Raw genomic sequence first — 27,747 nt, 5'->3', positions numbered from 1 at the left:
GAAACAACATAATTCCATTACAGAAACACAAACTTGCATTTACAAAAATTGGAATCATCAAGTCACTTATTACCCATCCACCTACATATGCGATTTTGTACAATTTTAAAAAGTACATCAGGTAGGGCGTCATAATCTTACTCATAAAATCTGCTTACTAGGCTATAAATTCCCAGTTATTGCACATTTATAAGATGAAGTGCCATGAAATATGTAGCAATTGCACGATTATCACAATATAATGAATAAAGATTTTCCCACTTATTATGAGAATGACGTACACCAGTTTACATGAATACTACAGTTTACTGCTAAAATATACTGCTTTAACTACAATAATTAGAGCAAAGCTATTCTCTTTAAACTTTGAAATGCCAGGCAAAAGTTCTATTTTTGCATTAAATATTATTTAACGATGTCCTTTCAAACATCAAACAAAGTTTCTCTTGTAAAGTGTATCAATTCTGGACAATGATTATTATCGCTAAATACACACAAAAGGTATAGAATAATAGGTTTAAGCATGCAGAAAAAAAGGTCTAAAAAAGTATACAACTTCCTTGTCTAACTTACTAAATCATGTCGAAACTAAGAATTGCAAATGGTTTTTTGTTCTCACTTTCTTTAGTTGTTTATACTTTAACAAGGAGGTGGAAAACTCTGTAGTATTTTATGTTGAATAGGACTGATTTTCTTAATGGCAAGTAGCACTACATCGATGAAATCACTATAGCTTCTAATGCTAAGAACATGATCTTGTGGTGGGGTGAAGCAATATTATAAATTTCTTCAATATCACGTGGGAACTTTCCAATAACGATAACGAAGATTTCAACTCGAGCGTGTTTCAGTTCATATGCATTATGCATTGATAGCATTTTGTTTACATTGTATTGTCCATCAGTGACAAGCAATACCTTTTTCCATGATCCGGGACGACTTCCTGTGAAATAGAAAAGAAAAACGTTCAATAATTTTACACGGTAAAACCTAATTCCTCAAAATACCATATTTTCATGTTTGCAAATTGTTTTTCAATTAATAAAATCTTTCTACATGAACATTCAAATACTAGCCAGTTTGACCAGTTCTTATAATCGCTCGGATTTAACAAATAAACTTTGGGTATATTCAAGGTTAAAGTGTTATTTTGAATAAACAACTATAAAATTAAAAATTATAAGAAGTACGATTATTGGTCTACAGCTGAGTTTGCATTAGCTTGTGAAAATGAGCAAAAATCGATCTAAGCTCAATCTAATAAATCACTAAAGATAATTCTCAAAGTCAAGGTCAAGGTGATTGTTGAATGTCTCATATTTTGAGAAAATTAATGAGATGAATAAAGAAAAAAAAATTTTTAATGAGCACCAAACTAAAGATAAAATTTTTTCGTTTTTTGTTTATAAAGTTACTAAAAAATTCAATTGCAAGTTAACTGCTTATCAAATTGAGTGTAAAATATGTTGTAAGAAGCTACTGTGATTTGGGTTGACAAATGTCTGATACAGTGTCTCATTAGAAGTGTAGCTGATATGGCAAACAAAACTGCAAGCAATAATTGATTGTAATTTCATTGGATGAACAATTTTTAACCTTTACTATAAAATTTTAAGGAATTATGCAAAATAAGTTGAGTAAATTTTCTTGTTTTTATGAATCAACTACAAAAATAACCACACTTTTTCTATAAGTCCTTTTTTATTGACAAAAGCTGTTTGCTTAAATTTTTCCATTTGATTGGTTATAAATATTTCTGAGATAAGGCCAGGATTAACCGCATGGCTAAAGGTGTGTGAGCCACGGGCCCAGCGCGTTTGGGGACCCCTCGCTTAATTAATTTATGTCATTATAACGTTAAATTTAACCTCGGTTTAGCAATAATTATTGCCAAGTTTATGGCTACTACAAATATAGGCCTCTAAAATTAGAAGGTCCCTCTCGTCAAGGGGCTCCTATAAGTGCGTAAACCCCATAAAATCCAACCTGTTAAAAGTGCGAGAGCCCTACATGTGGTAGCTGCTAAAATGCAATTTTATACTGTAAACTCAAAAACACACTGTATGCTGTGCATTAGCATGAAAAACTGATCAGCATGCAAAGAGGCCATAAAAGCCACATAAAGGGCTACAGTAAAATCAATGATTGGCATAAATCGCCGACAAAGAAGAAAAAAAACATAAAACTCTAGATGAGGCCTATTCAATATCAACTAGAACAAACCAACTAGACGCAGGAATGCAGTTATGCATGATATAATATTCTGGATCCTTGTGACGTAAACTGTCAAGCTCTACCATTGGCTAACAAAGATCTCAACTAAGCTGTTGCAATCTATGAATCACTCATATATTTCTAAATGGCCAGCACTGCAGCATGAAAAATTTGAAATTTAGAAAGAAGCTCAGTCAAGGCAATTAATTAATACCTCAAAGAGGTCAAACAAACGCGTTAAAGATGTTGTTGCTAAAACCATTTAAAATAAGTGATGGCGTATAGTGCAGAACAAAGTCTATAAAATCTGAAAAAACAATTTTCTTCAACGAGAGAATTGACGCTAATTTGAGAGGATGACTGGTGCACACACCAGAATTACTGCAAGCAGGTTTGATTTTTTTTAAAAACTGGGTGATATTTCAGTAAAAGAAATGATCGAGAGTAAAAGTGTCTTCAAGAGATATGCTCTACAGATTTACAATTCAATTTTCCTCGTGAGTGAATTTGTGCAGTTTAAATTCTTTGAAAAAGATTTTGCTATGAAGTCATTAACTGCATTACTGCAACTTCTTTTAAAGTTTTGAATGATACATACTCTCTTGAATATGACAACGAAAATGATCGAACAACAGACGACTTTTACAAAGTCTCTTGCTTGATATATTAAACGTGCATTTATAAACAGGCCTTTTCTGAAGAACATCTTAAAGCAGTTATGCATTGCAAATCTGTATCTTAATGTCATCATCTAAATTATATTCTGGCGAGCAGCCATTTTTCAGATTCAAGCCAATTAAGAACCAGATTCGAGCATGCATGCATTTATTACACAGATGCAATTAAAGAGCTTTACTATACACAGAGTCTAATTTGTAGGATTGACATGTCGTCTATAATTAAAGACTTAATTTGTTCTTAATAAATGCGTAATCACAACATTTACAGATACACCACAGAATGACATCTTAGTAATTTTTGTGGAAGCACTGTCCAAAATGCGCGTTTAATGTAAACGACGAGTTTTTTGAAAATAGACATGTTTCAAATTCTCATGACGCTATCTTCAGTACTAAAGATAATTACATAATTAATAATCGAGCTCGAGGTCTACACAGAGATATATTGGACAGAGGTCTTTTTGTACCGACCGAGCCTGTAGGATGAGGCGTGTACAAAAAGACAGAGGTCTGATATTTCTCAGTAAAGGCCGAGAAAGTGAGGGTATAAAAAGGCTAATTATATGGCATTATTTGACCTGAAACAAAGCTTGCTTTCCTTCTCGTCTTTAATGTTTTGCACTGCTTGACTTTCACTTTTCTAGTTTTTGTCAGTAAAAAAGAAATCGTTTTAAATTTTATCGTATGGATAGTTAACCTGTCTTCCGAGTGTTTTTCTTTCGACAAACATTCGTAGATGGTTTTTTGTTTCGTTTTTTTTTGCATTTTAATGTATGCTTTACGAGGTTTGTTCACATTTGACAGTAAAATTGCGTGTTTTTGGACCGTGGTCCATAACGGGACAATAATGGACCGGCAAAAATGTTTCTGAGACAATCAAAGCGCGTTTTTTCACAGGAAGTGACGATTGCCATATCATGAATAAAAGTAAGATGGCGTAATAACTATAACATAAATATATAAATATGAATAAATTATAACAATAACGTGGAATTAAGATAAATTGATGGAAAGCGTGTTGGCTACAAACTAAATATAGTGTTCAATCTAAAAACTTGAACATTGAGGTCAGGGTTAGTTTTGTAAATGTGGAGTGCTTCTTTGATTTTAAGGGAGAACGAGGTGTCCGCAGTGTGAATGATTTTGAAGCAAGAGGGTAAATACTTAATTTTACATGAATGAGATTTATAATTGATTTCGGTAGACATTAGATTTTTGTCTGTTGTAATATGTTGTGGTGGCAAAATGAAAGATACGTTATATCTCTCAACCGTGCAATTTACATGCTGAGAATCGTCGCATCGGAGCATTTTATAATTCTTGGCTACAAATGTTTAACTACTTGTGATTTTAACTTAAATACTTTTATAGCAGTCAAATAATTAATTGTATACCAGCTTGATTAGATAACAACTCAAATTGATGTTCATGCGTTCATTGATAATGACAAAGTAACTTAAGCTTTCAGTTTTATCTATTTAAACAACAAAATCTTAACTCACCTCTTCTTGGGCGATCAAATAGCTGTTTTGCTCCTTTTAAGCCTTCAGCAGTGTTTGTTGCGCGACCCTCATATGTAAATGAGTGAGATTTGTTTGCAGCTTGAGAAGTAGGAACGAAATCAAAAATAATTGTTGCGTCGTAAGAGTACTGAACACCAGCCCAGTAAATGTTGTAACTGTCAGGTAATTCAGCATTAATGAGATATTTTAAAGCGCATTTCCCCTTCTTGAATTCACGAGATCGGATGGATCCAGATGAATCCAATAAAATGACAATGTCTTCGAAAAATTTCCGTGTCTTATTTCGCACACCATTTTTAACATGAAGGAAATTCGTGAGTAAATGATTGGCAGAAGCTTCTTTTGAAGGAATTTGCATGAATTCTATAAAAAACATATTAAGATCAATCACAAAGTTGTATCTTTTGCAAAAATTCGGGGTTAGATAAAAACAACTGCTCGGTTAAATTCTTAGTTAATTCAAAAATGTCGACGTTTTTTTTCTTCCACCCCACCCTTCACGCCCCAGTAGCAAAGACATGCCGTATATTCCTTCAATGCAAACATTTTTCAATTCAATTATTGGAAAAACAATGAATAGATTTAAATTTACTAAAATAATAAATAATAGTTTTGCGGAAAAATTAGCATATTAACTGAATGCACAATGTTATGAAATTTTTACAAATAGCCTTTGTCTCATGCTTTGCACGCTTTTATTTTAACTCTTGCTTAATTCACGCGTGTTTGAATTAATAAAGAAAAACTAGCAGAATCCTAATGAAACAGTTTTTGAAGTTTTCATAAAAAATAATCATCGAAAAACGTTCTACTCCGTTATTGACTGACGTTTCGACAATCTTAGCGGTAGTCATCTTCAGAGTTAAATGTTTGAACCCGTATCGTTACATATTTATAAATGTAGATCGTCAAATGACTCTGAAGATGACTATCGCTAAGGTTGTCGAAACGTCAGTCAATAACAATAGAAACCGTCCTACTCAGGACTATACCAACCTGGACGATCTACATTTACAAACATTTATGTTAACTCTTGCTTAATTCACGCGTGTTTAAATTTAATAAAGAAAAACTAGCAGAATCCTAATGAAACAGTTTTTAAAGTTTTCATAAAAATAATCATCGAAAAAACCCAACGTTCTACTCCGTCCATTTCCTGGCATTTTCTCCATAGTATAGTGTAGTCCAATGACGAAGCCAGCCCGAAGTTTTATTCTTATAATGTAAATTTCTCAGCAAAATTATTATTCACTTCTCTAGAAATTTAATTCCATTCATGTTTTTTTTAGTGATTGAACACAAATATATTTGAATTACATGCGCAGGAGTAAAACGGGCTGGCTTCGCTACTGGTATCGTTATCTTGAGCTGTCTATATACACGAGCTGACAAACTTACCTTCGTAAAACTTCCCGTCTCCCATCGGTTGGAGGTTCTTTCCTGTTGATGTAAAAGAGAATTCAGCAAATAAATAGCAATTATTCGACGAAGTTTAGCATGACAACAAGAAATATTCAGACGAGGTCAATCTTATCTTCCGAAGCGAAGCTGAGGGAGATAATGTTGCCCCGAACTCTTAATATTATTCGAAAACTGAATTAAATATTTGTTTTATTATACAATTACAAATGCAGAAGCTTATAAACTATTTTGTGCTAAAGCCATAAAGTTTTCTGTTCATCGTTATATAATAATCTTTGCGGTTTAGGGTTATTTTCACGTAAATATTTAAGGAAAACCTTCCGAGCTCACAGTGTAACCCTTTCGCGTTTTTTGCGTCTTGTTTTTAGCAAATCAAACGAAAACTGTTCGTAAAACGGTTGCAAATATAAAGCAAGCTGTCAACTTTATACATATCGTTAACAATTGTCACATCAAACTTTACGTCATCTACAAATAAATCTCCATGTTTTGTAGATGGCAAAATAGGAGAATTTTGTAGAATCTGGTAACTCATTATCGAGACTGAGTAAACATTTCATAATAACTGCAACTATACTTCATTGTCTTTTTGCTAACCAAACTTTATTTTACGGTATATTTCAAAATTTCGTACTTTGAAAATTTTCAATGCAATTCATGTAAACAACCTCAAGTCTGAGTTCATTTTTGGATCACTATAATAAATGTTCACTGGCTATCTACAAATTATACGAGGAGGTAGGACCCGATTTGATGTAAACACAACGTGCATGTAAATAGACCTGTTATAATATTTGTTTTTATTATTAAGATAATTTTTATTTGTTAAAGAAAGTAAGATCACTCGTTTTCATTTTGATATTGTTTTGCAAAAGCTTCACTTGCATGTTTTAATTAATTTTACTTTATATGTATATAGGATGTAGCTAATACTAAAGTTTGTCAACTTTATAACTTAATATTTTTATTATAGTTAAATGATTTTTAGTAGCATAAAAAATATAAGATACTTCAAATAAACGACGATTTTTTTAAAAGCAAACATGTTTTGGCATTTTTTATTCCATCTTCAGTGCAAAGCGAATAGGAATTTTACACAGTTCAAATTTCAAAAAGGTTGGAATGCCATCTTTAAAGCTAAAGAGACTTTTGATTTTGAAGTGGAGTTTAGCAAAGTTGAGTAAATTCTATTCTGTGATTTTTGAAAGGGTGCCAATGAAAGGTACTTTAAGAAGTCAGCCTGGAGTTGGGTAGATATGTTCGTCTTTGTTATTTGCATCGCTTGTGTTTTTGTTATTTTGACTAATATTTGTCTATGAAAAGTGAGGGAGAAGAGTTTTGTTTAAAGGTCATTGAGAATGGAATTTTATTTGATAATGCCTTAGCTATGCTGTTAAAATAAGAAATCCGAGTCTTCCATGAAAAAAAACTTTTAGTCCAGCAGATATTGAAGCAGACGCTACCTCAATTAACGAGCCAATACTGCCATCTTGAAAATTTAGTCGTATGCAAATTTAAGCGGAATATATTACATAACGTCTAGTGTAGAGAAACATTTATCATTTCTGTAAGTAGGCAGTAGGCTAAGTAAGCTGAAGCCTTCAGGCCCATGCTATTGAGAGACCAGTAGTATCTACACATAATTAATGTATACTTTTTGCCATTCAAAAAGGCAGATTAATGCTCTTCATTTAGAACAAATATGTTATTCAAAACTTTTCTATCTACTTTTTAAATCCACAATGCTCAGAACTCAATAAGTAGTGGGTTTTCTCAGTTTGAGCTTTTAAATCATTCCCCATCATTTACACTTTGAATTACAAACACAAACCGGAAATGCAATAATGCAAAGCAGCGCGAGGAACACAAACATATACGGTTTTCTTAAGAAAAATAGATGTCGTGTGGGAGTTAGTTGTTGTGGTCTTAGTCATGAGAAGTCTTAAAAAGGTAACTAGCTGTCATGTATATATTATCCATTGTAAAGTTTATTTTTTTGGGTTGTATTTTCAAGTAATTGAAAAAGACAAAATGTACGTCATCTTCGTAGTCAGAAATACAAAATATGTCGTCAATGTGACGTCTGAAAAATAGTATGTTAGGTCTGTTATAATACTTCATTCAGTTCTTTCTAGAGTGTCTCATAAAATGATTGGTAAGTAAATAATTATGCATGACTAATCTATACTTCCGTTTTTAACACATAACAAACTATATATTGTCTTGTATCTATGTAAACCTCTTATTCACTTCGCACAAAAGAAGTTAAGTGTGCCGAAATATATTTACTACTGTTATATTACTAATACGAATATTTTAATGTGTATTATATGTGTAATTATAAATATATCTTTTTCATTGGCCTAATAATTAAATGTATTATATTTATAGTATAACTTACGAATACACTGTTTACCATCTCCAGTGTAGCCAACAATACATTTACAGGTATATTTCCCAGGAGATGTGTCTGTGCATTTGGCAAAAGAAGGATGGCAGTCGTCTTTTTGAGAAGCACATATGAAAGAAACTACAATCAAAAGAATCACGAGAATTGTTTGAAATATACATTAATTTGGACAATATAAATTAGGTTTCAAACTCATTATAGGTTTTGTTAGTTCTCGCAAGATTATTGTGTTAGTTTCATTCAGCATTGCATGAACATTTCAACGAATCAACTAAAAGTAACAAAATTTTTGTTGATTGCAGTGGTGTGGGAATTACTGTATTCTCAAAAACTGAAAATGTTAAAGGTAAAAATTTAAGTAGAGGAGATTTTAGCTAAAGAGAAATAATTGAAGGACATATTTTTTAATATAGGCGTAAATAAAAACAGTGTATGATGCATTTACCATTAAACAGCTTGTTGATCAATTCCATGGTTATTTTATTTAAGTCTTTAAAATTTTTTGGAAAGAAGGCGTTCTCTTCATCTTTCACCATATCTTTAACTTGTCTATAACCTCGAGAATTCTCTTCTAAGCCGATGCCCACAGCAAAGATATTTAAATTTCTACGTTTAAAGAATGGCTGCATTGCTTCTCTGACGTATTTGTATCCACTACGACGCGAATGTATTGTCTGTTCACCATCGGTAACGACCATAAAAAATTTTGTAACGTCTGGATCATCTTCCCGATACCCAGCAGATTTCACAACTACCTGAGTGTCAGCTACAGCCAAGCCATGATGGGTCTTTGTTCGTCCTCTTATTAGTGGTCCAGGCATATTTTTTACAACACTTCTAAACCTCCCCGGCCTCTGACTGCTCTTTAATGTTAGCTCTACTTTGCCATATTCACTAAATGTGACGATAGCCGCTTGACCAATTATTTTCCCTGAACTATCGTGCTCACCAACCCTCAATCTTTCTCCAATAGAAACAAGAAACTGTCGCACCAACTCAAAGTCCCATGGGCGAATACTACCAGATCTATCGAGCACGAATATTATATCACTCTTGGCACTAAAAAGTGAAAAAACTAATTTACTAAGTACCTAACTATACATGTATAATAAATATAAATCTACAAGAGAAATTCTTAATATATTTTCACGGTATGCATTATTCATAGTACATTATGTATAGTTTAAGCGAGTGTTCCACCACATGTACAAGAGTTGCAATTGCAGTTTGGTGATAATACGGATAAATAATTGAAGATTTTGCTCGTTACTGTAACTGGATTGCATTGAAAATTTAATTTAAAAAAAATAATAAATTTGCAAATTGCTCGCCATAATTTGCAAAGTTATATTTCAACAAACCTCTTTCAAAAAGATATCTTCATTGTTATCTTTTAAAAGAAAAATAAATTTGACTAAAATATACAAAATATATTTGTCTGGATTTTCGTCAAAATGTCAAATGTATTACAAAAATAACTTCAACAATATTTATCGGTGTCTATAGCCTGTTTCAATGGGCTTTGTCTGCGTTCATTTAATCAATTAATAAGCCCTTAATAACCGAGCCCGTAGTGCAAGGTTTATACAAAAAGCCCGAGGTCTGACATTTCTCATTAAATACCGAGAAAGTGTGGTCATTAAAAGCTATGAAAGGCAAAAAAATAATAGACACTTCCAATAGGAGTGAAAATTATTAGATCCTCCCCAAATACGTTTTATTTTAAATGTTCCTCATGAGGAAATTCTTTCGTTCGTGCGTCGATTTTTAGTAACATGTGACAGTATTATTTAATTTATCATTTAAAACCAAATCTCATGAAAGTTTGCACTAAATATTTTGTTTTCCTGTTACGTTTTTCGTCCACGGAAGCGCACTAATGTGTTTTGGGTAAAAATGCATTTCCAAAACTGATCTTTGTTTAACATTTTATTTGCTTTTTCATGTCATACAAAGCTTGTACGTATCTTGCGAACTAATAAATATTTGCTACTTTGGAGCAAAAACGCTTTAATTTTTGTCATGTTTAAAAGGTATGACTTAAAAAATTTAGTACTTAAATTATTGTTTTATTTAATAGAACTTTGAAAATGACAGTCTATTTTATAAAACAGTTCGTGCATATCTCTTTTCATTCTCAAACATTGAAGTTCTTGCAATGTCCAATCTACACAACTTTCTTCGTCACTTTGCATAATGAGTCGCTGCTAAGTTTCGAACATCTTTTATATTCAAGTCTACTTTTGGCTAAATTGATCATGTAACTGTTTATACCATTAACTCTTCACAGAGAAGGAACTCTGCTCGGTTGAGGTAACATATCGGAAAATATCCTTGCTATTTCTAATTCTCGTCATGCAAATTGACGTAGAAAGTTGTGTAGATAGGATATTAGAAAAACTTCAATATTTCGAGAATGAAAATAGATGTGCACAAACTGTTTAAGAAAATACATTGCCATTTTCAAAGTTCTGTTAAATGAAACTACAATTTAAGCAGTAAATTTTTTTAGTTATATGCCATTTAAAGACATACGAGAACAAACTACTATAGCAAAATACCTTCTAGTTATAATTAGATATTGCTTCCTTTACAAAATTTATTTGTCGAAAAATTGTGTATACTTGATGTAAAGTTTCATTAAAAAAAATTTTTGTTCGCAAAATAAAAACAAAAAAGGATTTTTGATTTGTGTTCAGAGGTTCATAGTTAGTACAAGTTATTTTTTATTTCCTTTCTACTGGCCGTGTGTTTACATCTTGTGGAAAGACTGGGTGCTGCTGACATCAAAATATCGATTAAGGTAGCCTTCATCTCTTGCTTTAATCGATTTAGTTCAATGCTCTAGCCAGAAAAATCGTGCAATTAAGTTGTCTACGTGATTTAGGATTTCAAATATTAATAATAAACATGAAAAATTTCTAAATTCTGATTGATTATGAGCAGTGCAATTTATCGTAAAAACCAGTGTAAAAAAGTAAAACAAAGTGCAAAAAAAGAAATACAGTGCAATTTATTTCTAAAAAATTCCCTACTGATTGGTTAGTCAAACAAAGAAATAACCAATCAAATTAAAACATTTCCAAAGCGGGAAAGTTAAATTATTGTATACAAAGCAATAACAACGAATGGCGTAAGTTTTAAGTAAATTTTCTTTAGCGAAGCAGTTTACAGTTCACAGTTTTCAAGATGTTTCTGGATGAAAATAACAACACTGCTAAAAGTAGATACCTTGTTCTAGCTGCGTGTGCGGAAGCCTGGTCTTGGAAACAGTAATACCAACGGAATTGAAAATACGAGCCGGTCGATCGATGGTTAAACTCGCCGGCTGAATTAGTTTACGCACGCTGAATTTAAACACCAACAAAAGTGAGAAATCTTTTTATGTATATTATCTATAAGCAATAGCATGGTTTCTCGTGCAATTTGGGAAAAGATCCACTCCTGAATTTTTCAAAGACTTCAAATTACACTCGTCCACCATGCAATTACCTATACAAATATTTTATACCTGAACAGAAATTGCATTTTCCTTTGTATCCTTTCGCGCATGTGCATTCCAAAGCTCCATTTATTTTAAAATAGTATGAATTGGGACCATATTTGGGAAAGTCAAACGTCTTTATTGCTATACAATTGAAATTAAAACATTTATTAAGCAAAACTTTCAGCCAGATTCTGTTATGATCTCAGAAGCACCAGGTTGATTGTGCATTTAAAATAAACGACAAAACTTTTTATCATAAAAATGTTTCCATATATATTAAGTCATTTTTAGTACAGAAATGATTTGAATATTTACCATGCTAAATTTATAATAGGATACATTGTACGTCGCAATTAATAAACAGGAAAAGAATAAGGTGTACATGTCATAATTGATAATGGATAGTGGTATATGATACAAAATGAAACATGTTTATGATAAAAAAATTTGTTGTTTATTTTAAATGCAGTCTTTATTACCATAAAGTACTTTATGGAAAGAACCGTCCCTGAATCGTATATTGAGTCGTGGAGGTGGGATGCTTATTCATATATTCAAATATTCCCCACTGATTTCTTTTGAATGTTTGATTTATTAATAGTTTAAGTGAATTCCTTTCAAAAAAATCAGTAGGGCAAAACTGAATATATGAAAAAAATACCTCTTTCTGTTGATGTTCTAGGAACGCCCTGATTACGCCTTAACTGGAAAAATATCTTTTGGATGTTTTATGCTTATAGTCCATGAGACAGAGAATTTTTATGAATTTTTTAGAGACTAATTTCCATGTTGATATTATTGTATTATTGTTGTAGATGATATACTTTAACACGAATTCAAACGTTGTTTTTCAATTTTTTGTATGACAATGTAAACAGACATTTCATTTAAATTTAGCATCAGTTAAATTTATAGAGGAAATGGTGGCAAAAGAGAAAGGGCGCAATTTTTTGTTCTGAGTATAACTGATTTCTATGGATGATATTTCGTGAACTTTGTAGTTGCTTAATATTCAACAAATAATAAACGAAGCAAATTTAAGCGAATTGTTCCAAACACAGAAAATTTAAAACACACCAAGACATTTTTTGATAGCCTAGTCACCGACAAACAACGTCGTTCGAGTAATGCAGGTATGCTTGTTACTACATGCCTATGCTCAAACATTTGTGTACATAACATGCATGCTCTTAGTATTCCATTTGGCCTGAATATTACAAAGTAAAGTCCTTGTCTGCATAAGGGTAAAGTGTGAATTTTTTCTAAGCATACTAAGAAATTAATCAAGCGTGCTCTAGCATAACCATATCACCACACTAAGCAGCAGAATTGTTTGTTTTATCAAACACTTCATAATATTCAGACAAAAACAATAACATTATAATATGGAAAGAGATCCAAAAAAAGAGATAATTAAGGTTATTAGTTTCTAGTTCATCTCCCACCTGCTTCAATTCAACTCACTGTATTTTAGGTTTTGTCGTGATAACAGGTCAAGGACTGTTCCCTATGGAGCAACTGATAATACTGTGGTATGATTTGAGTTATTACTTTACTGCCAGTAATTATGTTGATAAGTCTTAATAAAAAGTAGTTGAAAAAAATAATCAGTAGATCACGTCTACCAAAAAGAACATGAAATTCAACAATAGGCCTTCGTGTGCAACATAATAAAAAATTTTTGATTGTGAATCTTTGATTTCTCTTATCAGCCCTGCACTGATGTGAACTAGTAATTAAACAAATAACTTTTATAAACAGACGTTTGCCTTTGGTAAACTTGGGCGGATCAAGAAAGTAACTATATGAACATGTCTCAACAAGGATTACTGCAATATAAAAGGAAGAATAGTTTAAAAACAAAAACTTCTCTTCGCATCACCATAGAGAAACAAAGCTTTTGTTCGTTTATACATCGAGATGTCTTTTAACCTGTTATAATTTCTAAAAATGTTAATGAGTCAGCAATATGTTTTCACAACAGGGATGCCTGTTCAAGATCTTAACAGTTTTTATACGTTTTCTGCTTTACCCCATAGGATATCTAAAAATGATCATTGAACGAGAAGCTCTTCGCTCTAATGCTTTGAGATGTGCTATAAGTCCAGTTCATAGATCTAATTTACTGAAGTAATATAAACTAAATGAAGTTAACATTTCCCCCTTGTTTCTAAATGTTATTTTAGTTAGTACTGCTCGAGCAAAGTGGAATTGTACTTGGATTTTGTTAAGTACTATAAGGGTAATAGCCATCGTTGAATGAGTACAACAATGTTCTATGTTGATAACATTCGACTCCCAATTGTTTGATTGAACTAAAGATACATATTAATATAAGACAGGAGTCCTATATATCCCTAGAAATGGTTTGTTGTATTTTAAACTGATTGGATCAATTTGCTTCGTTTAATATGTGTCATATATTTGATAACAATTGCATAGTACACAAACCGTCCATATTAATGAATTATATTCAGGTCAAAAAAAACGACAAAGAAAAGGCATGTTTATATAGTCATGCAAGAAAAAAATGACAAAATAGCATTCGAATTTTTCAGACACGTGTAGCTTCAAACAAGAAAAGAGTTTTGTTTTTGAATTTTTTGGAATTCACTGTGTTAACTAGCTCTAACATGTATCTAGCAATTTAAGAAGAATGAAGAGTAATGATTTTGCAGCTTACCTTTTGATTCTTGAATAGAATGGCTAACAAGAGCAAAACCATGATAACTTATGTTTGGAGGAACTGCAAATTTACGAATCAGTCGTAGATCAGTGACGTTACGTATACTTATAACGTCTTTTCTCTCCATCATGTAGATAAAACTTCCAAAATACTTTGGTGAGTTTCTAGATGTCGTAAGGATCATATTTTGTGCGTGATAATCGCAAGAAAACACTTCTCCATTGGTAACTCTCCAATACAACTTCTTTTTGGTTGTGTCAAGTGATAAATCATGTGGTAGTAAATCAAGACGAATTGATGAAATCAAACGCTTATTTGAAGCTGTGCTACATATCCAAATGGAACGTTCTTTACTCTCTGCCATGAAGAGAAACCTTAAAAAATAGATTATAAAAAACGTTTTATTTATTTACCAATAAGTACACGTAAATATACTAGTTACAGACTTTATTGGAAGCCCAAGTCGCTGCTCTATTGTAAGGGAAGTATCAAAATATTTTTTCAATCTCAGATTGAATGAAAGTAATATTTTTAATCAACTTATCCTTAATATTTTCGAAAATGCAAATCAACTTATTTCATACTTTCTCTTAATGCTTAAAAGTAGAATATGAAAAATGAGTTTTTAAAGACTTTGTCGTGTTGACAACTTTAAAAATTGTTTAAGAAAGAGCTAATACCACAGTGAATGGTCAAAACAATACCATAATAGTTCTTAAAAGAAGTGTTCGAAAGAAGAACACTAACCCAACATTTATAAAGAGAATTTTAAAATAATTGTATTTAATGCTGAATGGCCCTATGTATTTTCGCACACTACTTAGCTATCAGGTATCAAAGTCTCCTGAATGAGAGCTTTAAGCTCATGCAATATTTATAATGTTAAGAAAAAGTGAACGTCATCTCTAAATTGAGAGATGACCCTTAAAACAGGGATGAATTAAACACGTAATCATTTTGTCGAAGAAGAACGGGATTATTCTATGACGCTAAACTGAATTAACGAGGGGCATTCTTCATTAACGCTAAAATTATGGTAAAAATACGAATTGACACAGTGAGTGTCACTGAAAAAATGCTTCCTAGTCCCTGAATTACATCAAATCAAATTTTCTCTCCTACGATTAAGTTTTGGTTGTAGTCGTAAAGAAACACTTTTTATTCCTGATAGAAGTTGGTACAATTTATTTAATATTATCACTCAACCTTTGAAAAGTTCTACCTACATAGGAATTATCGCAGTCCCATTTGAACTCATAGAGTAACGTAATCCAATAAGTTCAAAGGTGAGTTTGATGGTCCTCATTAAAATTTGATTTCATGTGAATCAAGTATTGGAAACATCTTTTAAGTAAACACTCAGTGAGCCAATTAATATTCTAAAGTATTAAAAATGTCGCTCATTATTTCAGTTACGCATTGTGGAGTTTGTATATATTGAGTTTACTAATCCCATCTTCTGTCAGGATTAGTAAACTTAATTATTATATGGCAATCGTCACTTCCGGAAAAATGTTGCGCTTTAATTGGCTCAGAAATATTTTCGCCTGTTCATTATTTTCCCGTTATCTACCACGGTCCAAAATGTGTATTTTAAAGGCCAAATGTAAACAAACTTCCTAAAAGCAAACAGCAAAACAAAAAAAAACTATTTGCAAATGTGTGTCGAAAATTTGAGAGACTATATGGACATTACAATTTGAAAGAATTTCTTTTTCACTGACAAAAAACTGCAATATTATAAACCTGTTAATAACTTCGATTTCTACGTCTTTACTGAGAAATATCAGACCGAGGTCTGTTTATACAAGGTTATCAGTAATGCTATTTGCTTTTTCAGTGATTTGCTTACATTTTTGATGGAAAAAAATTAGAATGCACTAATTGCTAAAATTTTAAGAAAAAGGAGTATTGGAACTCCACTCAGAAATCAACATTGGCGCATATAAAAGATTTAACCATTTGCTGTTATTCGGTACAATATTTCTGCACAATTTAAAAAATGAAGGAAGAATAGCTCGCAGATCGAAATAAATACGTCGAAATAAATTAGTGCAGTACATTTTGGCGTATATTTTCATTTCTAAGCACCTTTGAGGCAAATCTATTTGTAAAATTATATTCTTTAGAAATAAAATCCAATAGTGTTTTTTAATTTAATTAAAATGCGAAATTGAGGAGCTATAATTTATATTGGTATTTCCTGCTCCGCCACTGGAATAGCTGACAAAAGTTTGAATTTTGGTGTAATTTGACGCCATATTGATGCAGAGGCTGCTCATTTAGTGGCTTGAATTTGTGACGTCATTGCGTTATTCCAATGGCAAATTCGATTGTTTTTATTAGTACATTATAAGAATTCAAAAGCGAAGATGAGCAAAATATTTAAAAATTTTTCGAAGAAAGTTCCTTGAGCTGTTTGGCTGAGTTTTGATGAGGTTATTGATGATAGTCGGCAGAAAAATGAAATTCTTGCCTACTATTATGAACTAATACGAGTTACTACAATTCAAGTCGTCTGGTCTGAGTGGTCTTTTAAGCCAGAACACGACAATCACTATATTGATCGTTGCCGGAAGTTATTGATAAGTGATGATTGAAAATTCACTTTATGTGTAAATTTGCTGCTACATACGGTGGCCCATAAGGGACACGACCAGTTTCTCCGTAGAAATCGAGCTTCTCCGTAGAAATCGAGCTTCTCCGTAGAAATCGACCTTCTCCGTAGAAATCGACTTTCTCCGTAGAAATCGACCTTCTCCGTAGAAATCGACCTTCTCCGTAGAAATAGACCTTCTCCGTAGAAATAGACCTTCTCCGTAGAAATAGACCTTCTCCGTAGAAATAGACCTTCTCCGTAGAAATAGACCTTCTCCGTAGAAATAACTACCGTGAAATTGGCACCACATTTGCACCACATTCAACACAACATTCATCACAACATTCATCACCACATTCAACTAAAATTTATCATTCAAATGATAAATCGAAAAATCGTCTTTAAAACACGTTTTCCATCAAATACAACAGTAAAAAACAATTCTTAACTGTTTATTACTATTTTACTGTTCTTAACCATCACAAAAAATGTATAAAAGTCAAGAAATTGAAGAAAACACTAAACTTTAGGTTACAGTGTACTTTTCATTTCCCTTAATTAGCGTATAATTTAAAAACTACAAGGTAGAATTTTTTTAAACTTGGCCATATTGTAGATATTTTTATTGCCTAAAATATATCCAAAATCTGGAGAGTGCACAAAAAAATAAGTTGTAGAAAATCATCGACATAGTTAGGTCACACGAATGCGCGTAATATGATCTTATATAATTAAGTTAAGAATTTCAAGTCATTGCTAAACAAAGGCCTGTAAATAAAAAACTACACGGTAGAATTGTTTTAAACTTGGCCATATTGTAAATATTCTTATTGTCTATAACATATCCAAAATCTGGAGAGTGCACAAAAATATAAAAGGAATAATATTCCTTGAGAATGTACTCTGGTATAAACTGTGAAGTTGGCACCACATTCGACAAACTGCTCTATAGCTAAAAACTACACGGTAGAATTTTTTAAACTCAATTATATTATAGAATTTTATATTGTCTAAAATATACCCAAAATTTGGAAAGTGCACAAAAATATAAATGATAGAAAAACATCGACAAATTTGGATGACTCAAATGCGCGTAGTATAATATAATTCTCGATTTAATTATATAAGATCATATTACGCGCATTCTTGTCACCTAACTATGTCGATGATTATGTACAACTTATTTTTTTGTGCACTCTCCAGATTTTCGATATATTTTAGACAATATAAATATCTACAATATGGCCAAGTTTAAAAAAATTCTACCTTGTAGTTTTTAAATTATACGCTAATTAAGGGAAATGAAAAGTACACTGTAACCTAAAGCTTAGTGTTTTCTTCAATTTTTTTAACTTTTATACTTTCTTTGTGATGGTTAAGAACAGTAAAATAGTAATAAACAGTTAAGAATTGTTTTTTACTGTTGTATTTGATGGAAAACGTGTTTTAAAGACGATTTTTCGATTTATCATTTTGAATGATAAATTTTAGTTGAATGTGGTGATGAATGTTGTGATGAATGTTGTGTTGAATGTGGTCCAATTGTGGTGCCAATTTCACGGTAGTTATTTCTACGGAGAAGGTCTATTTCTACGGAGAAGGTCTATTTCTACGGAGAAGGTCGATTTCTACGGAGAAGGTCTATTTCCACGGAGAAGGTCGATTTCCACGGAGAAGGTCTATTTCCACGGAGAAGGTCTATTTCCACGGAGAAGGTCTATTTCTACAGAGAAAGTCGATTTCTACGGAGAAGGTCGATTTCTACGGAGAAACTGGACGTAAGTTTTTTATAAAGAAGTCGTGTCCCTTATGGGCCACCGTAGCTACATATCAGCCTAAATCGATATATTTCTCAGAATGCTTTGTATGAGCTAGCAATGCGTACGATAGTCATAAACATAAATTACTACGACACATAGCTTATTTGAAAGAATGTTATATGCAGTGCGGTGTTTGAAATTAAATGAAGATATGAACTTCGCACTTTGCTGGAAAATATAAGCAATTGTCTCATGAACCTGAAAAGTTCAGGTGACTCAACGGGATTCGAACCCATGACCTCTGCGGTGCCGGTGCAGTGCTCTGACCAACTGAGCTATGAAGTCACACAGTGGAGAGCAGGTCAATTTTGGAGAGTTGAGCTCATGTTTTCTCGTGAAAGGAATGTCATATGAAAGAATGTTATATGCAGTGCAGTGTTTGAAATTAACTGCACCGGCACCGCAGAGGTCATGGGTTCGAATCCCGTTGAGTCACCTGAATTTTTCAGGTTCATGAGACAATTGGTTAAATTGTCCAGCCAAGTGCGAAGATCATAGCTTATTGTTAGCTTATACAATGGTAATGGGAAGCGAGTCGTCATTTCCCAGTCAAATAGTAGGCACATCATTCGTATCTCAATTCATTTTGGTGCTCTTTTTTGTTCTTTTTAAGACCAAACGATTCAAAACTGTATAGCAACTCAACTTCTTATAGCTTAAATATTTAGGCAAGAATTTCACTTGCTGGCCGACTATCAGCGATAAATCTATCAAGACGCTCACCGAAAGAGCTTTATGAACTTTCTTCTTTAACATTGTAAATATTTTGCCCATCTTCGCTTTTAATTCATATAATGTATTAAAAAACAATTGAGTTTGCCTTTCGAATAACACATGACATCACCTAAACGCTGAAAGAACTGCGTCTGCATCAATATGGCGTCAAATTGAATAAAATGCAAACATTTGTGAGCTACTTCTTCTTTATTTTCAACAATTAAGCAGAAATCTCTTACTGAATAACCACAGATAGAATAATCTTTTATATGACCCAATTTTTATTTTTGAGTGGAGATCCACCTTCACTTTGGAGTATTATAGCTTTAAAACTAACAGATTCGTGTAAAGCAACCGTTCTATTTTGAATATTTGGATGGTTTTTTTTTGAATTTCAATCTATTATTTATGAATTTCAATCTATCTACAGTGGAAATAGCACCATAAAAATTGTAAATTATGCTCTGACTGCCATTGCGTGTGTTTGCAGAAGGCCATCGACACTCAAAAATTTCAATTGCGTAGCAAGCCTTTTTATTGTCTCAGAAGAAAGACAAATAGGAACGTGTATGACTTATGAATGTATCTCGAGCTAAAAAGCGCATAAATAGCTACAGCTTAGATGTATGCATGTAGATGCAGGCCATCCAAACACAAAAAAACAAATTAATTGAATTAATTGCTTAATATTAATTTATATTCCAGTTTTGAAAATACTTCAAGTGCTAATGAAGAGAAATTTTTATATTTCGTTTTTTTGACACAAGCGCTTTCTCTGCATTTTAGCTACTGATCATTTTCGTCAACGGGAACGCATTGAAATTTGTGTTCAAACATGGCATTCTCACTTCAGTAGCACTTTAATAATAATGATTTTATGACGTTCAAACGACGTAATTTTTTATCACTAAAGTCTTTGTTTTTGGAATTAAAGTAAAGAAAAAATCCTTACCCTTTTAATGGATCTGTTGTTATTTCGTAAAATTTTATACCATGTGTAAGCTTCATAATGCTTGTCTTCTTATCGTGGAAAGTAATTTGGTGAATAAGATTGTTTGACTGTACGTAGAAAATACGACGGCCAATCCAGTCAACAGCTATATCATGAGCACTAGCATTTTTGGCAAAAATCTCAAGATCAGTAATATCAAAGTTCATTCGTTTAATGTCGTTCTCATGAATGAAGTAAATTTTATTCTCAGTCACGTCAATCTCGATGTTATCATGGCTAGAGTTTGTTGCAGAAGAATCGTTTTTGGAGTCATCGATGACCCTAACAAGACTATCGCCCGTTAGAATATCAACAGCGTAGATTTTGTTAAAAGATGAGAGAATCATGAACTTCTCCGGATAAGCACCTGCATAAAAATAACACACCATAATAAGCAAGACTTATATTCCTAAAATAGCAAAAAGAGCATCTTGAATTAGTTAAATTTTCTCATAAAGCATAGTTTGATATGAGTGCACATATTAGCCTAGGTAATAAGTATTAATTAGAAAAGGTCACATATGTCTAATCAAAAATATTTTACAATACGCAAATCCTTTGTAAGCAACGTTGTCAACACTCGCTACAAAATTAACGCCATATACTCATTAGTAATTAACTTTTGAGAAAATTTTTGACCAATACAACGTCACGTATACGTATACGTTACTTCTTAAAAACACGTGATATTTAACATACGATGAATATCGTAAGTTCTGAATACAAATTGAATTCATGTTTAAGAAAAATTTTTTGTTCAACCATACTCACAGAAAACCTTTCATGAACTAATGACTTTACTTATCTATTTTTGTTTGACGAGAACTATCTTCATGTAAATATTGAGTAAGACGCACTTAAGTTTCGTTAAGCAGCAATTATTTTATCTAATATTTTATTCTTAGTTCAAGATGGAACCATTAAATAATTTATAAGTTTTCCAATGCTGATACACTTCACCTATAGCCTAGAATAAAAAGCTGTGACAAAGCATGTTAGCAAATTTGATGTTCTATTTAAAGGAAAGAGTTTCATAAGTTTTGTGTGATAATGCAGTAAAAATAATAATTATCAAGAATTAAGGTTTCTACCATGCTTTTTATCTGTGCGTTTAAATCACCAAATATTTCTTATTCTGTTAAGCATTTTTAAGTTATCTTTTATTTTCTATGCATCATTGTCATTTTTTTATGTGTCTTATGATGTTCTTTCTAACCATGTAGTAAAAGTCAGTTTTTGATCAGAATTTTACATTTTTTTATAGGCACCTGGTCTAAATTTGAAAAAGTATTTCATGCTCATTTTATATTTTCCACAAAAGATCAGGCAAGTCGTTTGATTGTCAACTTCTTTACTTCATTCGCACCAACACATTAAGAAAATTTTGATTATACTCTTCTGTTTATGTAGTATGTAGAAAAAGGTTGTTTTAAGTAGTACGAAGAAATAAACATTTCAAACAATATTTTAGAATATGCTTTTGTACTTTACTTATTGTTATGTGCTATTTCAAGAGACACATCACCTTCGTAAAAACACATTTCTATTTGTATTTGCATCACTTCTTTGTTATATTGTTTTTCTTCGTTGCAGACAGCTCTGCTAATTTCATTGCCGTTTTTTTCAACGCAGTTATCTTTCCAGTTTTTCACGTCTTTTTTTAGTGCATTTAATCTTTCCTTGCATGAAGAAATCTGACTATTACCAGCCACCATTTTTCCATCAAGTAAGAGGAAGACAAGGATACTGAAGGCCATTGATATTAATTTTCTTTCCTGTTGGATGACAATGGTTATTTACTAAATTTGATTGTTTTTCTGGTGCGCTGATTATCAACTTTTGATATTTCTTACAAGTATGTTCACTTACACAAGCTCAATGAAGACCAAATAAGATTATTTTATTATATTTTTTCTATAGATGTTAAAGTTATCCTGCTTTACCAAGGCTACTTACTACTGTAAAAAAAGTAGACGTACGAAGAACAACAAGAGTCTATCAGTATCATCAGCCCTCTTAATACTGGAGACAACAATACTGTCTAATTGAAAATGTTGTCTTGGACGATAAAAAATAGATTTAGATTTAAGGGTGTGAAGTCGAAGACGACCTAAATATGGCGTAATCATTAAGTTATATAAGACTTGGGGGGATCAAGGGACCTTCACACAGTTGTCAAAAACATGGCGGTAAAGCGGATTTTGGTTGTCAAACCTTCCAGTTTTAGAAATATTTTAATATTTGCTCCCTTGAAAATTTCTAATTTGAGCAAGATATTAGAAATTTGATTGTTTTTGAACTATTTGGTACAACCATGGATCTAATACTGAACAGAACTATATATTAAGTTTTTATTGAAAATACAATTTCTGAAATTAAAGTACATTGGTTTCTCTGACATAACTCTTTTGTTTATCGCTATAAGAGGACAAACCTGTTTAAATATATATAATGTAGGCGAAGATATTTAACATGTTATATAATTTTTATTGTACAGTTTTTACTTATAATATTATTGCCTTGTGAAATGCATGTCAAGAAGAATATATAAACTCTTAAAATGCTAACCTTCTTGCCCTATTTTTCCCTGTACTTGCCCTTACAAATTACAGTTAACAATACCAATTTTTTCTAAGTTCAAACAGCTTGGCAAATCTTTGAATTTTACATCACGTCTGTGAATATTTCCTTTTGTCACTTGGTAAAACTATTAGTGAAGAACTTACAAATAAAGTTTATCTAAAATAGTATTTTGTTCAGAAAAACTAAACATAATTGGAAAAGTTTTATGTTGAAGACAGACGTTGCTTCTTTTACTGCATTGCTTATTCACATGTACGTAGGCGACACTTAGCAAAATATGTTTGTAAATGATGATCGTCCAGGTTAATAAAGTGCTGAGAAGGACTGTTTTTGTTGTTGTTGACAGACGTTTCGACAACCATAGCGGTAGTCATCTTCAGAGTCAAATGAGGAGTAAACGTCAGGTTAGCCGTATTTGTTGTCTGGTTCTTACGTCATTGTATTGTGTGTACAGGAAATGTGTATTGTCATTGTGGATTAGTGTGAAGTGAAATATTTTAGTTGTGATGTGTGATTTAGGTGTGACGTTTTTAGTTGTAATGTGTGGGTGTCAATTGTGTATTGTCATTGTGAATTAGTTTGAAGTGTAATGTTTTAGTTGATCGTTTGTTTGTATTGTGAATAAGTCGTTTGTAAGGTGCCGGTAATTGCTGTGATCTGTTCAGGGGGGTTTGTTCCAAGTTGGTATACCAACTTTCTAATGTAAGCCGTTGTCTATAGTCAGTACTGTAAGTGATGCATTTTGCCGAGTCCCAGTCAATGTTGTGCTTTGTGATTCGGTGATGTTCGGCAATGTGATTAGTTTTGTCTTGTTTCTTAGTAGCTCGTTTGTGCTCAGTAAGTCTTATGTTTAAGTTCCTGCTAGTTTCCCCGATATAGGAGGCGTGGCAGTCGGAGCAGTATATTTTGTAAACTGCACCTTGTCGTTCGTTGGGTTGTTCTTTGTCCTTTATTTTCGTTAGTACTTGTCGTAACGTTGTGATTGGTTTATGTGCGACACGTATGTTGTATGGTCGTAAGATACGCGAGATAGTCTCTGACGTACCTTTGATGTAAGGTATCGTTGCTGTTGTCACTGAGTTGTTCGTTTTGTTGGGTTCGTTGGGTTTGTAAGTGTTGCGTTTGATAAAGTCAGAGTTATAGTTGTTTTTGTCAAAAACACGTTTGAGATAGTTGTTTTCGTTTTATAGTGCGTACGGTGAATCACATATGATTTGTGCACGTCTTGTTAATGTTCTGATTGTGGTGGCTTTGTGTGCTGTAGGGTTGTAAGATGATTGGTCTAGTAGTCGGTCAGTATGTGTTGGCTTGCGATAAACTGTTGTTCGCAGTTTTTGATTGTCATGTTTTACTAAACAGTCGAGAAAAGGAAGAGTTCCGTTTTCTTCAACATCTTTGGTAAATTGTATGTGGCTGTTCTGTTTGTTGATGTGAGTATGAAAGTCATTAATGTCGTCTGCATGTAGTGCCGTGATTGTGTCATCTACGTAGCGAAACCAAAAAGGTAGTGCATGTTTGTAAGTCGTGAGCGCCCGTTCCTCTATAGATTGCATTACAATTTCAGCAACAACAACAGAAACGGGCGAGCCCATTGCTGTCCCATGTAATTGTTTGTAGTGTGTTCCTTTGTATTGGAAGTAAGTCGAGCTGAGGCAGAGCTCCAGTAACTCCATAATGTCTTCTGTCGGTAATGGCAGTTCGTCCGTGGTGTTTGTAAGGACGGTTTTTGTACACGTAAGTGCCAGATTAAGTGGAATACTGGTGAACAGTGATTTCACATCAAAAGACACTAGTATATAGTTGTCCGGTATTTGTATAGTGCACAGTTTTTTAATGAAAGTTTCAGTGGATTGTAGCTTGTGTTTTGATTTGTTTGTAAGTGGTTGCAGTATGTTAGTCAAGTACTTTGAAAGTTCTTAAGTAGGCGAACTACAGAATGATACAATTGGTCGCATGGGTATTTGTGGTTTGTGAAGTTTTGGTAGTCCGTATAGTCTGGGTGGTCGTGGTACTGAACATCTGAGTCGATAGTAAATACGTTCAGATATAATGTTAGATTTTCTCATATAGAAGATCTTGCTGTTAAGTTTGCGTACTAGTGATGGTGTTGGGTCTCGTTTGAGTTGTTCGTACGTTTGTCTGTCGTTAACAAGGGTGTCCATTTTGTTAAAGTAATCATTCCTTCCATGACCACAGTCACGCGTCCTTTGTCTGCTGGTAAAATGACGATGTTGTTGTCGTGTTTTAGTCGTTTGAGTCCTTGTTGTTCGTCTTTTGTCAAGTTGTTGTCACGTATAGAGGACGATTGTAAAGTGGAGGCTATCCTGCTTCTGATCCCGTCCTTGGTTGTCTCTTACAAGTCTCTTTGATACGCTAGGACAGCCTCGACACTTGATACTATCGTCTCAGTCGGGATTTGTCTAGGTGTTATGAAATGTTTTAGTCCGCAAGATAGTAGTCGCGTTTCAGTTTTCAACTATAACTCTGACTTTATCAAACGCAACACTTACAAACCCAACGAACCCAACGAAACGAACAACTCAGTGACAACAGCAACGATACCTTACATCAAAGGTACGTCTTAGAATATCTCGCGTATCTTACGACCATACAACATACGTGTGCTTAAACCAATAACAACGTTACGACAGTACTAACGAACATGGGACAAGAACAACAACAACAACAGGTGCAGTTATAAAATATACTGCTCCACTGCATGCCTCTATAACGGAAACTGAACAAACATAAGACACCACACAAAACTACTAAAAACAAGACAAAACTAATCACATGCCGGTGTCACCGAATCACAAAGCTGGGACTCGACAGCATCACTTCGCTACATGACACGACTTACATTAGAAAGTTGGTATACCAACTTGGAACAAACCCCTGAACAATCACAGCAATACCACCTTAACGACTTATTCGACATTCAAACAAACGATCAACTAAAACATCACTTCAAACAATTCATGACACACCATTGACACCCCCAACTAAAAACATCACACAAATCACATCTAATATTTTCTTCACACAATCCACAATGACAATACACATTTCCTGTTACACAATACAATGACGTAAGACCGAACAACACGGCTAACCTGACGTTTACTCCTCATTTGATCTGAAGATGACTACCGCTAAGGTTGTCTGTCAACTTCACAACAAACAGTCTTCTCAGCACTTTATTAACCGGACGATCATCATTTACAAACATATAATTCTCCGGGTTCAGCCATTTTGCTTAGCACAATATTAACATTAGCTCGATCATGGGCGCGTTGCAAACTCGCAAACATTTCTTCTTTGTTAGAAATTATTACATGGAACTATCTTTGATCGTCGCCGTGCTAATCTCTTTGAAATTCAAGGCATTGCCCTCTTTTTTTTTATTCTCTTCTGTAAATATAGTACTTTTCCCAGATCTCCTTCTTAATTAAGTAAATCTCATACTCCCGCGTTTTCCAATGCTAAAAGCTCATACATGCTAATATAAACAAGCAGATTGAGTCGAATTCACCAAATTCAGCATTCTACTTGGTTGCACAAGAAACATTAAAAAATTGTGAAATTGGGCAACACTTATAAATAGAATTCGCTAATCTTAATACTCAATTATTCTACTTCCAATAGGAAATAGTTTGTCGCTCGCACAAGAAATGTTTTTGAGTGTGCCGTTAGTGTCACGTACGTACATGTGACCCTTTCTTTGACAAGTTATTGTCCCTTTCTTTGACAATTTTGTTAATGCTAAAGTTTACTTTGACGATTTAGATTAGTATTATTATTGTGTGCTGTACTTAAATCATAGAAAAGTGGGCTTGCTTGCAAATTTGTAGCAAAAGTGTTCAAGAAATCGCTCAAGTTTATAAATAAATTCATTGCTATTTTAACTGAAAACGATTTTTGAGATGAGCTCTGTATCTTCAACAACTTGTCGTGAAAACGTTTTGTAAAAATCAAGTTTTCTCACCACAATTCGAACAGAAGTTTACTTTCATGTGAACAAACCATATTGACAAGAAAATATTCGTTAACATATAGATAATTTTAAAGATAAATTCTTTGCCATTTTTATAAGAGAACATTTTTTGAGAGAAATACTAATAATTTATAAATTGAAAGTGTTTTAACTTCCGAATGAACAGACAAAACTGACATTTGAAAAGACAATATCTCACAGCTGTAGCTGTGTATACTATTTTTGTGCCTATAACTGGTTGTGCTGGTTTGTTGCTTTGATACAGTTCTATCAATTTCGTCTAGACGAGAAGTATAATTGAAGTCATGACGGCATCATCTGCAAAGTCATGTTGAGATCCTCTGCAAAGTTTATACCAGTGTAATATCTTCAGAAGTTATATCTAATTATCATAAGTAAAGTAGAAAGAAATGCTTCAATATTTACACAACGCTTTTCATATTTATTAAACATACCTTGTTTAGGTAACTTTGCCCACATTTTAGGTGGTTATTCATCCTTACACACACACCCAGTCTTATTTGTGTCATTATTTGCTTTAAAGCTGTTAAATTTTTGTTAAACATACTCATGCAAACATTCTTATGAATTCATTAATTACGATGCAATATTGCATTGTTT

General features: G+C 32.8%; 2 protein-coding genes across 2 annotated transcripts; both read right to left on the bottom strand.

Annotated features, from left to right (window-relative positions):
• Nucleotides 1-286: 286 nt before the first annotated feature.
• LOC124455454 (cartilage matrix protein-like) lies at nucleotides 287-9,070 on the bottom strand. Its single transcript, XM_047006086.1, has 5 exons — nucleotides 8,695-9,070; nucleotides 8,241-8,369; nucleotides 5,816-5,857; nucleotides 4,397-4,780; nucleotides 287-943 (listed from the first exon to the last, which is right to left on the bottom strand). The coding sequence occupies exons 1-5, from the start codon at nucleotides 9,068-9,070 to the stop codon at nucleotides 711-713; spliced, it is 1,164 nt and encodes a 387-aa protein (XP_046862042.1). The 3' UTR covers nucleotides 287-710.
• LOC124455551 lies at nucleotides 8,701-27,747 on the bottom strand. The gene is made up of 6 exons (XM_047006188.1): nucleotides 27,582-27,747; nucleotides 22,075-22,324; nucleotides 20,511-20,916; nucleotides 14,420-14,796; nucleotides 11,761-11,877; nucleotides 8,701-9,308 (listed from the first exon to the last, which is right to left on the bottom strand). Exons 1-6 carry the CDS (start codon nucleotides 27,696-27,698, stop codon nucleotides 9,292-9,294), a joined length of 1,284 nt encoding a protein of 427 aa, XP_046862144.1. The 5' UTR covers nucleotides 27,699-27,747; the 3' UTR covers nucleotides 8,701-9,291.

The sequence above is a fragment of the Xenia sp. Carnegie-2017 genome, unplaced genomic scaffold (assembly GCF_021976095.1).
Source record: "Xenia sp. Carnegie-2017 unplaced genomic scaffold, XeniaSp_v1 HiC_scaffold_4, whole genome shotgun sequence".
In the NCBI taxonomy this organism is placed as follows: domain Eukaryota; kingdom Metazoa; phylum Cnidaria; class Anthozoa; order Malacalcyonacea; family Xeniidae; genus Xenia; species Xenia sp. Carnegie-2017.
Note: the sequence above shows the minus strand (reverse complement) of the source record. Positions and strands in the feature narration are given on the sequence as shown.

Coding starts and splice junctions, on each gene's coding strand:
- LOC124455454 (XM_047006086.1), bottom strand. CDS start 9,070: ATGCCTGGACCACTAATAAGAGGACGAACAAAGACCCATCATGGCTTG. Junction 8,370..8,694: donor GATCAACAAGCTGTTTAATG/GTAAATGCATCA, acceptor TTTTGATTGTAG/TTTCTTTCATATGTGCTTCT. Junction 4,781..5,815: donor AGACGGGAAGTTTTACGAAG/GTAAGTTTGTCA, acceptor TGTTTTTTATAG/AATTCATGCAAATTCCTTCA.
- LOC124455551 (XM_047006188.1), bottom strand. CDS start 27,698: ATGAGTATGTTTAACAAAAATTTAACAGCTTTAAAGCAAATAATGACA. Junction 22,325..27,581: donor GGCAAAGTTACCTAAACAAG/GTATGTTTAATA, acceptor GTCATCCAACAG/GAAAGAAAATTAATATCAAT. Junction 14,797..20,510: donor ACAACAGATCCATTAAAAGG/GTAAGGATTTTT, acceptor CTATTTTTTAAG/GTTTCTCTTCATGGCAGAGA.